Source organism: Moschus berezovskii, chromosome 22 (genome assembly GCF_049115385.1).
Source record: "Moschus berezovskii isolate FMDL1 chromosome 22, NW_MosBer_1.0, whole genome shotgun sequence".
Taxonomy (NCBI): Eukaryota; Metazoa; Chordata; class Mammalia; order Artiodactyla; family Moschidae; genus Moschus; species Moschus berezovskii.
Window position 1 is genome coordinate 16,408,614 of NC_142481.1, and position 12,616 is coordinate 16,421,229.

General features: G+C 37.8%; 1 protein-coding gene across 1 annotated transcript in view; it reads right to left on the bottom strand.

Moving 5' to 3' along the window:
- Positions 1 to 12,616, bottom strand: part of LOC129546102 (uncharacterized) — a 57,107-nt gene that overhangs the window by 22,990 nt on the left and 21,501 nt on the right. Inside the window, exon 5 of the mRNA XM_088829973.1 lies at positions 5,593 to 6,617. Within this exon, the coding sequence (XP_088686099.1) occupies positions 5,593 to 6,617 (1,025 nt within the window). The remainder of the gene's footprint in view (positions 1 to 5,592; positions 6,618 to 12,616) is intronic.

The following is a 12,616-nucleotide window of genomic DNA, read 5'->3' on the forward strand; positions in this document are numbered from 1 at the left end:
GGTGAGTAGTTGCAACAGAAACAGTATGACCTACAAAAGGTAAAATATTTACTTTCTGGCTCTTTACATAAAGTTTGCTGACTCTTGGTCTAAAACACAATACAAAATTCTAGTGACATATTTGTTAAGCTAGTGCAAAATAGTGATGAACTGGCTATTTTTTTTCTGAATAGGTTAACTCTTTAATTGTGTGTGTATGTATATATGTATGTGTATATATATGTGTGTGTGTATATATATATATGAGAATAGGATTACAATGTATAAAATATATCCTATTTTTTAACTGACATGATGCCGAGAATCAAAAAAACTGCACGTGGAAAATATGGGACTGAATCAAGTCCTTAAAAAATCTTTACATCTGGAGCTTATCAGTTTTATCTCTTGAAATATTTTCCACATCTAAGAAATGATGGGTAAATTATCTTATATTTTACTATTCCCTTGCCCTCCCTCCACTAAATTTCCTTGGGGATAAGAGATTTGCACTATAAAAAACTCCTCTTGTGAGCCTTTTACAGTCACTGTTCTAGTGTCCAGAATAAAAGTAACCTGTGAGTCACTTGCTACTTGGAGAGTCAATGTATCTTCTTTGGTCCACACCATGTTTTAAAAAACAAAAAACCCCTCAGCTGCCATTTAAAAAATCAAGGACTATCACACACTGAAAAAAAGGTATATTTCTGGATTGTCCCCAAAAGACAGAAGAGCTGGCAAAAAATGGGCTGCATTTTCTTACAGCACTTTTTAGCTAGATCTGGACACTGCGGAGCCTCTTCAGTTACTGTCCCATTCAAAGTTCATTCCTGTTATTCATTTAATAGATACCAGTGGTAAAGAATCAGCCTGCCAATGCAGGAGACACGGGTTCAATCCCTTGGTCAGGAAGACCCCTGAAGAAGCAAATGGCAATCCACTCCAGTATTCTTGGCTGGGAAATCCCATGGACAGAGGAGCCTGGCGGGCTACAGTCCATGGGGTCACAGTTGGATACGACCTAGAGACTGAAGACAAAAGTTTATTTTTTCTTAGTATGCTTGTATACTATACAGTTAGCAAAAACAAGACCAGGAGCTGACTGTGGCTCAGATCATGAACTCCTTATTGCCAAATTCAGACTTAAATTGAAGAAAGTAGGGAAAACCACTAGACAATTCAGATATGACCTCAATCAAATCCCTTATGATTATACAGTGGAAGTAAGAAACAGATTTAAGGGACTAGATCTGATAGATAGAGTGCCTGATGAACTATGGATGGAGGTTCGTGACATTGTACAGGAGACAGGGACCAAGACATCTCCATGGAAAAGAAATGCAAAAAGCAAAATGGCTGTCTGAGGAGGCCTTACAAATAGCTGTGAAAAGAAGAGAAGGGAAAAGCAAAGGAGAAAAGGAAAGATATAAGCATCTGAATGCAGAGTTCCAAAGAATAGCAAGGAGAGATAAGAAAGCCTTCCTCAGCAATCAATGCAAAGAAATAGAGGAAAACAACAGAATAGGAAAAACGAGATCTTTTCAAGAAAATTAGAGATTCCAAGGGAACATTTCATGCAAAGATGGGCTCGATAAAGGACAGAAAAGGTATGGACCTAACCGAAGCAGAAGATATTAAGAAGAGGTGGCAAGAATACACAGAAAAACTGTACAAAAAAGAGCTTCACGACGAAGATAATCACAATGGCGTGATCACTCACCTGGAGCCAGACATCTTGGAATGTGAAGTCAAGTGGGCCTTAGAGAGCATCACTACTAACAAAGCTAGTGGAGGTGATGGAATTCCAGTTGAGCTATTTCAAATCCTGAAAGATGATGCTGTGAAAGTGCTGCACTCAATATGCCAGCAAATTTGGAAAACTCAGCAGTGGCCACAGGACTGGAAAAGGTCAGTCTTCATTCCAATCCCAAAGAAAGGCAATGCCAAAGAATGCTCAAACTACCGCACAATTGCACTCATCTCACACGCTAGTAAAGTCATGCTCAAAATTCTCCAAGCCAGGCTTCAGCAGTATGTAAACCGTGAACTCCCAGATGTTCAAGCAGGTTTTAGAAAAGGCAGAGGCACCAGAGATCAAATTGCCAACATCCGCTGGATCATGGAGAAAGCAAGAGAGTTCCAGAAAAACATCTGCTTTATTGACTATGCCAAAGCCTTTGACTGTGTGGATCACAATAAACTGTGGAACAATCTGAAAGACATGGGAATACCAGACCACCTGACCTGCCTCTTGAGAAACCCATATGCAGGTCAGGAAGCAACAGTTAGAACTGGACATGGAAAAACAGACCGGTTCCAAACAGGAAAAGGAGTATGTCAAGGTTGTATATTGTCACCCTGCTTATTTAACTTATATGCAGAGTACATCATGAGGAACGCTGGGCTGGAAGAAGCAAAAGCTGGAATCAAGATTGCTGGGAGAAATATCAATAACCTCAGATATGCAGATGACACCACCCTTATGGCAGAAAGTGAAGAGGAACTCAAAAGCCTCTTGATGAAAGTGAAAGAGGAGAGTGAAAAGGTTGGCTTGAAGCTCAACATTCAGAAAACAAAGATCATGGCATCTGGTCCCATCACTTCATGGGAAATAAATGGAAAAACAGTGGAAACAGTGTCAGGCTTTATTTTTTGGGGCTCCAAAATCACTGCAGATGCTGATAGCAGCCAGGAAATTAAAAGACTCTTACTCCTTGTAAGAGTTATGACCAACCTAGATAGCATATTAAAAAGCAGAGACATTACTTTGCCAACCAAGGTCCTCCTAGTCAAGGCTATGGTTTTTCCCGTGGTCATGTATGGATGTGAGAGTTGGACTGTGAAGAAAGCTGATCGCCGAAGAATTGATGCTTTTGAACTGTGGTGCTGGAGAAGACTCTTGAGAGACCCTTGGACTGCAAGGAGATCCAACCAGTCCATTCTAAAGATCAATCCTGGGTGTTCATTGGAAGGACTGATGCTAAAGCTGAAACTCCCAATACTTTGGCCACCTCATGCGACGAGTTGACTCACTGGTAAAGAGTCTGATGCTGGGAGGGATTGGGGGCAGGAGGAGACGGGGACGACAGAGAATGAGATGGCTGGATGCCATCACCGACTTGATGGACATGAGTTTGAGTGAACTCCAGGAGTTGGTGATGGACAGGGAGGCCTGGCGTGCTGTGATTCATGGGGTTGCAAAGAGTCAGACACGACTGAGCGACTGAACTGAACTGATGCTTGTATACATCTTCACGGATCACCCTGATAAAATAGCTTCCTTGTGTCCTTCTAATACATTGCTAACATTAGAATTATGTTAAAGTATGTTATGTCTACTTCTATATAACAAATAGTTCCTTGCTCAAGTTTTACCTCTTCTCAAGAAAAAACATTCTGTAAGTACAGATGGTGATGGATATTAACTAGACTTATTATGGTGGGCATTTTCCAATATATAGGCTTCCCAGGTGGCTTAGACAGTAAAGAATTCGCCTGCAACATGTGAGACGAAGGTTCAATCTCTGGGTCAGGAAGATCCCCTGGAAAAGGGAATAGTTACTCATTCCAGTATTCTTGCCTGGGGAATCATGTGGATAGAGGAGCCTGGAGGCCTACAGCCCATGGGATTACAAAGAGTAGGACATGTCTGAGCAACTAACACACTTTTCCCAATATATACAAATATCAGAGCACTATGTTGTGCACCTGAAACTAATGTAATATTGATGTCATTTATACCCCAATTTTTTACAAAAAGTTGCACCTGAAAAGAAACTAGGTTTGGTGATTCATTAGTAATGGCTACTATGCTGTTGTTTAGTTGCTCGGTCGTGTCCAACTCTTTGTGACACCACAGACTGTAGCCTGCCAGACTCCTCTGTTCACGGATTTCCCAGGCAAGGATACCAGAGTGGGTTGGAGTTTCCTTCTCCAAGGGATCTTCTCAACCTGGGGGCTGAAACTTCGTCTCCTGTACTACAAGCAGATTCTTCACTACTGAGCCACCAGGGAAACTACTATAATTCACACTAAATTTCCCCTTTTACCTCTTTATAAGAGTTTCCCAAGAGTTCTAATTCTCTGTGTCAATACTGGTAATTTTTATAAAAAATTTGGTTTAGGTTTTCAAATGTATTGGAAGCACTGTATTCAGTATAACATTTAAAATTGGTAACTGTAAATTTCTCTTTGTTTGTATGCATATCTATTTTCAAACATGGTGCTGTTTGTGTTTTCATACTTTTTCACTAGCGTCAGCAATGTTTGTCTATATTGCCTGTCTTTACATTAGGTATTTTATAATGTAATAGAAAGGATACCAGTTTGAATACACAGCCTTTCCTACTCATTACACATATTACTTTCTGCACCCACACCCAGGATTAATTCATGTTCCACAGGAAGTAAATGATAGAAAATTTCTTAATTCATTACCCTCAATGGGTCTTCAATTATATATCCTGTCTGATGTTGAGTATGGTCTGTAGAAACTGTTGCTTTTCAACAAATAATACTAATAAAGTGATAATGATGAATACAATTAACAACAAACAGTCTGTATTATAGGAGAGGCACAATTCTAAGCATTTTGTGTGTCTTTATTTGATCCTCACACAGAATTCTGAGGTAGGTATTATAACTATCCCCATTTTTATCATTTCTACCAAGAAATATATGTATAGAAACATAGGAAAATGCTCAGGAAGAATAAATACTAAACAAATAAAGACTGGACACGACTGAGCGACTGATCTGATCTGATCTGATCCTTTAGGAAGCGATATGGGAACAAGGATAGTGGTCAAAGGTCTTATTTGTAATGTTTCAATCTATTATAGGGAAAATATACTGATACATTATTTCAGCAATTAAAATAAGACATGACACAAAAATATGTCCAGGGAGAGTACTCACCAGGGCACTGTGTATTAATGGCAAAAACTGAAGGAAATGATAATGTCTATCAATAGGGACTTGATGAAATGATATTATAGCAACACAAGGAAATACCAAAAGGATAGTAAAGGATCTCCATTTACTGAGTGGTAAGTCATTCATGAATGTTTTACAAGAAAAGTCCAAGTTTTGTAAAAAGTAAAAAGAGTAAGCCATCTTCAAAAATAAACAGGTCACTTCTCTTGGGTATTAAAAGTATCTTAAAAATAAAAGGTATTTTACAAACTATGCTGTAAACAGATGGACTTTACAGTCATGTAAATTTTAATGGATTAAAATTGAGAATATAACAACTATAGGAAAAATGGGGGGGATATGAAACTTACAGGATTACATTTCTGTATGTATTCTCTGATGTTTAAGATAAGGTTAGAAAGATGCACAAAGTGCTCTTGTCATTTTGAATATTTACTAGACTGAGAAGTAGGAGGTTTTATTAAAAGGGCTTCCAAAATGTATTCTACTCATAGGGTATTTCTCCTACATGATTTTTCTTGGGCTGAACAAGCTGTAGTCAACAAATGTTTCTATTTTATTCTATTTCAAGGGATTAATATTAAGATAAATTCTCTTTTGTTGAGTAGTTGATGTTAAATAGTTTTGAGCTGTAAACAGAAGCCTTTGCACACATTTTGTATATTCTGTGTTTTATCACCAGTACAAATTTTGATGTTGAACCAGTTGTGAGTCATAATTAAAGGTCTTTGCACATTCCCTATATTCATAGGCCTTCTCACTAGTATGAATTCTGTGATGACTAGTAAGTTGTGAACTCTGAGAATAGGCTTTCCCACATATCTTACATTCATAGGGCTTCTCACCAGTATGAATTCTCTGATGTCGAGTAAGGTCTGAGCCAGAACGAAAAGCCTTTTCACATTCCTTACATTCGTAGGGTTTCTCACCCGTGTGGATTCTCTGATGTTTAATAAGTTGCGAGCTTTGACTAAAGGCATTCCCACATATCTTACATTCATAGGGTTTCTCCCCTGTATGAATTCTCTGATGTTGAGTAAAGTTTGAGCCACTACTGAAGGCCTTCCCACATTCTTTACATTCATAGGGCTTCTCACCAGTGTGAATTCTCTGATGTCGAGCGAAGTTGGAGCCACTGCTGAAGGCCTTCCCACACTCTTTACATTCATAGGGTTTCTCACCAGTGTGAATTCTGTGATGTCGGGTAAGGTCTGAGCCACAAATAAATGTTTTTCCACATTCCTTACATTCAAAGGGTTTCTTGCCAGAATGAATTTTCTGATGATGACTGAGTCTTGAGGGATGTCTAAAGGCCTTTCCACATTCCTTACACTCATAGGGTTTCTCAACAGTATGGATGATCTGATGTGTCGTAAGCTGTGAGTCATGTCTGAAGGTTTTCCTATATTCCTTTGTTGAATAGTATTTCTCTTTATTATTATTCATGATTTGCTGTAATGTAAAGGATGGATGTTGACTAAAAGCAGGCATGCCTTCATGGGTGAATATCAGTTGACTGAAATGTCCCTCCTGAGAGCCATGTTGTTTCTCAAACTGGCGATTACATTCCCATTCATCTCTGAAACTGGAGCACTGAAGGTCATGTCTTGTAAGTCTGTCCATTATCTCCCACTGGGCTGACTCTATTTCATAAATTTCCTTCTTCAGAAATAATTTCTTGGTCTCACATCTTGACTCCAGGACTGAAAGAAAATATGAAAGCAATCACTCACATTTTCCTTGTTTGGAGAAATAAAATTCAATTAAAATGAAAGAAACTAAACTGAATTTTTAAAAACTGGATGAGAAGAGTGAGGAGAGATGACATAGTAAGATAAAGGTAGGAAGTAAGTCCATGGTTTCTAAATGTTGCTATATATCAGAATTATTTAGAGGAGGTTTCTAAATACACAGATGCCTTAAACTTCCTTGTTATAGGATGACTCTACTCATACATACACATGCACAAAATCTCACAGCATACACAAACACTCATATAAGAACATCCCACAGCATGAACTGTAAAATAAAGGAAATGATCATACCTATTTTTTTTTGGTAAACAGTCATTTATTTGGATTCATAGTTTTACAAAGGGAATTCTCTCCCACTTTGTAGTAGAAGAAAAATTCAGTCACATTTAGATTGTTATATAGGTCAGTCTTTTGCAGGGAGATGTTTAAGCATACAGTATATAACTTTAAAAGGCTATAAAGTTACCACAAAAATAACAAAACTGCCTCATCCCTCTACTTCTCTCTATATTCTTCCTGCCCCTGGATGCTTGGATCAGAGACTGTTGCCTTATCACTCAAAAAATTGTCAAGAATAATGGCCAGCAGCTTAGGTTGAGTGAGTTAAGATTACAGCCAGAGGTTAAAAGAAAACACATCCATGTTGCTGTTCAGTTGCTCAGTCTGGGGTCCAACTCTTGCAACCCCAGAGACTGTAGCCTGCCAGGCTCCTCTGAACATGGAGCTTCCTAGGCAAGAATACTGGAGTGGGATCATATCTACTTAATAGAGTTGTCAGCATATATATATATATTTTTTTTATATTTTATATATATTATATATATATATTTTTTTTGGCCACACTGCATGGCATGTGGGATCCTAGATTCCCGCCCAAAGATGGAACTCTAGGCTTAATCACTGGACCACCAGGGAAGTCCTGTTGTCAGGATTAAATGAACATGTCTAAGGAAAAATGTCCAGGGGCTGGCAAACTATGGACTGCAGCCCTGCAATAATTTTTCTAACTGGAACACAGTCACACTTACTTATGTATTATCTATGACTGTTCATGAGTTCTGGTTGCAACAGAGACCACACTGACTGCAAATCTAAAATATTTACTATCTAGCCCTTTAAGAAAAAGTTTGCCAGACCCTGCTTAGTTCTGTGTTGTCCACTGCAGTAGCCACTAGCACGTCTATTTAATATAATTAAAATTAAAAATTCTAATTTAGTTCCTCAATAGCACTACCCACATATCAAGTGTTCAATAGCCACATATGTCTAGTGTCTACCATACTGGAAATCAGAAACATAAGACACTTCTACCATCACTGAAAAATTCTAGATTAAGTAACTAGAGGCTTAGTTTCTTTTAAATCAATGATAGGGAGATAGAAAGTACCAATCCAGACAGGAGAATACCTTAAGAAAAGTCAAGTATTGAATGAACCTAGCGTGAGTTCATTATACTATATGAGTATATATGAGTTCATATATACTATAGGGAGGATTTTTTTATAGCTGGACATGGTATATGTTTGGGGTCTGATGACAATACTATGCCTTGGAATTCTGTGATTCTGAACTGTGGGGGAAAAAAAGGAGAGGACTTAACAAGTGCACAAGCACTTAGTAGTGACGACCAACTGACAAGAAGGGTATTTGTAGGTTCAAAGATAAGGGAAAAGAATATAATAGGAGGCAGTGTATTGCTACTGAAAGAATAGAGGTATAAGATGAATTTTGAACTCAAACTCAATTACCCGCTTTGATTTCTGGGACACGTTAGTTCATCTTTCTGAGCCCCCAACCAACCTTGATAGTATATTAAAAAGCAGAGACATCACTTTGCCAACAAAGGTCCGTCTAGTCAAGGCTATGGTTTTTCCCATGGTCATGTATGGATGTGAGAGTTGGACTGTGAAGAAAGCTGATCGCCGAAGAACTGATGCTTTTGAATTGTGGTGCTGGAGAAGACTCTTGAGAGTCCCTTGGACTGCAAGGAGATCCAACCAGTCCATTCTAAAGGAGATCAATCCTGGGTGTTCATTGGAGGGACTAATGCTAAAGCTGAAACTGCAATACTTTGGCCACCTCATGCGACGAGTTGACTCACTGGAAAAGACTCTGATGCTAGGAAAGGTTGGGGGCGGGAGGAGAAGGGGACGACAGAGAATGAGCTGGCTGGATGGCATCAACGACTCTGTGGACATGAGTTTGAGTGAACTTCGGGAGTTGGTGATGGACAGGTAGGCCTGGCGTGCTGTGATTCATGGGGTCGCGGAGAGTCGGACACGACTGAGCGACTGAACTGAACTGATGATAGAAATAACTAACTCTTATGATGATTTTGAGAACTAGGAATACTATATGAAAAAATATTTGGTATAAAATACATATTAAGCATTTGGGAGGTAGTATTATGGAAGGATTTCCATACAAAAATGGAGATGTTGGCAAGTGAAATGTTTTGAAGACCACACTATGGATCCAGAGAGAAAATTTCTAGTCAAAAAAGTGAAGATCATTCTAATACCATCTTCTTCCTCTCATGTAATTATTTAGCAAATACTATCTAATTTTTCCCCATGTATATGCTAAACTCTTCCCTTTATATACAATATAAGAAGTAATATGAAATAGCTCTTTCTTGGACTACTAGAATAGCCTCTTACCTACTTCTCCCACTTGAGCTTTATAATCTGATTTTGTAATCTTGAATCCATGTCACTAGAATAGCATTATCCTGCACTTTTCTGCTTAAAATTGTTTGATGGTTACATTGCTCTCACAATAAAAGCCAAATTCCTGAATATGGTTTACAAAGCTTTGAATGATCTGTCTCCTGCCTGCCTTTCAACCAAATCTCACTCACCCTATGTTCCATTTTGGTTTCTAAGCTTCATTCACACTGGCCCTATATAGTAGTTCTTCAAGTGCTCCTAGCTATTAGTCTCTATTTAGACCTTTCTAAGTCCTTTTTCTTATGTTTAGAGGTATTTTCTTTTACTCTTGGCCTTGATAACTTTATTCATTTTCCAAATCTCTACTTAAAGGTCATACTTTCTGAGGCCCCCTATGATCCTCTGATCAAATTACATTGTTGTTTAGTTGTTGTGTCCGACTCTATGTGACCCTGTGGACTATTTGTAGCCCACCAGGCTCTTCTATCCATAGGATTCTCCAGGAAAGAATACTGGAGTGGGTTGGTATTTCCTTTTCCAGGGGATCTTCCTGACCCAGGGATCAAACCTACGTCTCTTGCATTGAGAAGCCCAAATAGGCCTTGAGTCATGAGCTATTTCAGGAAAACATTGATCATCAGAGCTTAAAATAAACAGAAAATAAGAACTCAGGAGAGACAACAAAGGGAAACAAAATCCCAAAATTCAGAAAACCTATGCTTCTAAAAACAATATTATATGACAATCCCATAAGAGAGTGATGCCAGGAACAGAAATACTGAAAGAAGAATTTCTTTCTATTTTATAAAAACACAAAGATGAGAACTTAATAAAACCTCACAGAAAGTATAACATAAAAAGAGAGATGGGAACTAGGGGTGGGGGAAGAGCAGATACAAACTACTATATATAAAGGAAATAAACAACAAGGTATAGCCTAGGGAACTATATTCAATATCCTGTAGTAAAGCATAATGACAAGAATATGAAAAAGAATATGTGTATATATGTGTACAACTGAGTCACTTCACTGTTTACCAGAAACTAACACAACATTGTGAATCAACTGTACTTCAATAAAAAAAAAAAAAATTCTAGGGGTAGCACAAGAAATTTAAGATCTGAATTATGAGTGTTCAGTCATTCAAAAAATTTAATGAGTTCTTATTATGTGTCAGACATGATGGCAAGCACTGGACCTGAAAAGTGATCTATCAAATAGAGGAAAAGAGAAAAGAATAGGGAACAAACCTTCAACAAAATAATAGTAGAAAATTTCACAGAGTTTTAGTTTCCAGAGGAAGTGAGTGTCTAGCCAAATGAAAAAATAAAATAAAATCAGTATCATGATACCTCAACATGAAATATTAGAACATCACAAATAAGTAATAAATACAAAAAGCTTCCAAAAAGTTTAAATACACCACTTAAAAGAATTAAGAACCTGAACTGGTTTTGGAATTCTCAATAACACTAGATACTAGAAGATTTTAGAAATCCTTGCCTTAAAAAAGTTGAAGTCACTTTTTCAACCTAAATTGATATTTCTTGTCAAATTATTGATCAAATTATGAGGGTGAAATGAAAACATTTTTATTCGTGCAGGGATTCAGAAAATATACTATTTACTTCTTTTGCATTCTTTCCTTGGTTGCTTTTTGCTTCAGAATAGTAAGAAAACAGGGCTTCTCTGGTGGTCTAGTGGTTAACAAACTGCCTTGCAATGCAAGGGACACAAGTTAGATCCCTGGTTTGGGAAGATACCACAAGTCCCAGAGCAACTAAGCCAGTGCACTGCAACTATTGAGCCCATGTGCTGCAATTACTGAAGCCTGTCCGCTAGAGCCTGTGTTCTAAAACAAGAGAAGCTTGGAGAAGGCAATGGCAACCCACTCCAGTACTCTTGCCTGAAAAATCCCTTGGACAGAGGAGCCTGGTGGGCTGCCGTCTATGGGGTCGCATGAGTCAGACACTACTGAAGCGACTTAGCAGCAGCAGCATCAGTATATCCATAGCATGGAATACTACTCAGTGATGAAAAAGAACAAAATATGAATACATGCAACGGCCTGGATAAACTCCGGATAATTATGCTGAATGAAAAAGTAATCCCAAAAGGTTGTGTACCATATGATTCAACTTAACATTCTTGAAATGACAGAATTATAGAAATGGAGAACAGATGAGTGGTTTCCAGGGGTTAAGGAGGAGATTGGTGATGGGGGAGAGAATTGTGTTTGTGACCGTACAAGGTCAACATGAGAGATCCTTTGGAGGATGGAAATGTTCTGTATCATGACTATATTAGTGTCAGTATCTTGGTTTTGAAATTTTGCAAGATGTTACTACTGGAGGAAACTGGATAAAGGGCACAATGAAATTTCTCTGTATTATTCCTTATAAGCTGCATGTGAATCTACAAATACCTCAAAATAAAAATAAAAGTATAATTAAAACAAGAGAAGCTGCTGCAATGAGAAGCCCCTGCACTGCAACGAAGAGTAGCCCCCACTCTTAGCAACCAGAGAAAGCCTGTGCACAGGAACAAAGAACTACAACAGTCAAAAAATAAAATAAATCTTAAAAAAAAATAGTAAGAAAACAAATCAAGAAAAAGGAAGGCAGGAGATCCAACAGACTAGGTATAGACAAGAATCCAAGGTATGCAAATACAGAAGATAATTAAAATGAATTCAAAGGGGAAGAGTTAAAGGAATCAATGGGATGATCCTAAGGGAATCCACTGAATGACAATAAAGGGAAACTCTAAAATAACAGCTGTGTTATGCTACACCTGGGGAAGAAGAACAGAGGGTTACAGGAGGGATGTCTCAGTTAAAAAACAAACCATAGCTACCTGATGTGTCAGATAAACAGAAAACTAACCAGTTCTCACTTAAGACAGTTTAACTTCATGGAAAAGAAAAGTTGTACAAGGAGTGAAATGTGACTACAGAGCTTGGCAACAAAAAATTTACATAGTTATTAAGCAAACTGAATAATTAAATTGTGATATACTGTGTATAGAGAATAAGGGAAGATGGTTTAAATTAGGACAAATCTTCAAATTCCCCAGTGAAAAGTCAATCATTACTAAAACTAGAATGAACTCTTGAAAAAAAGATTTTCAGAAGAGAAAGGATAGAAATGGTAACTGAAAGAAAAAAAAAAGATGATAGGATCATGGCGTAAGAAAATTATATACGAAATAAAATAAATGTAAGATATGAGTTCTAGAAGGAGAATATGGTGATGATGCAGAAACAACAGTTAAGACAG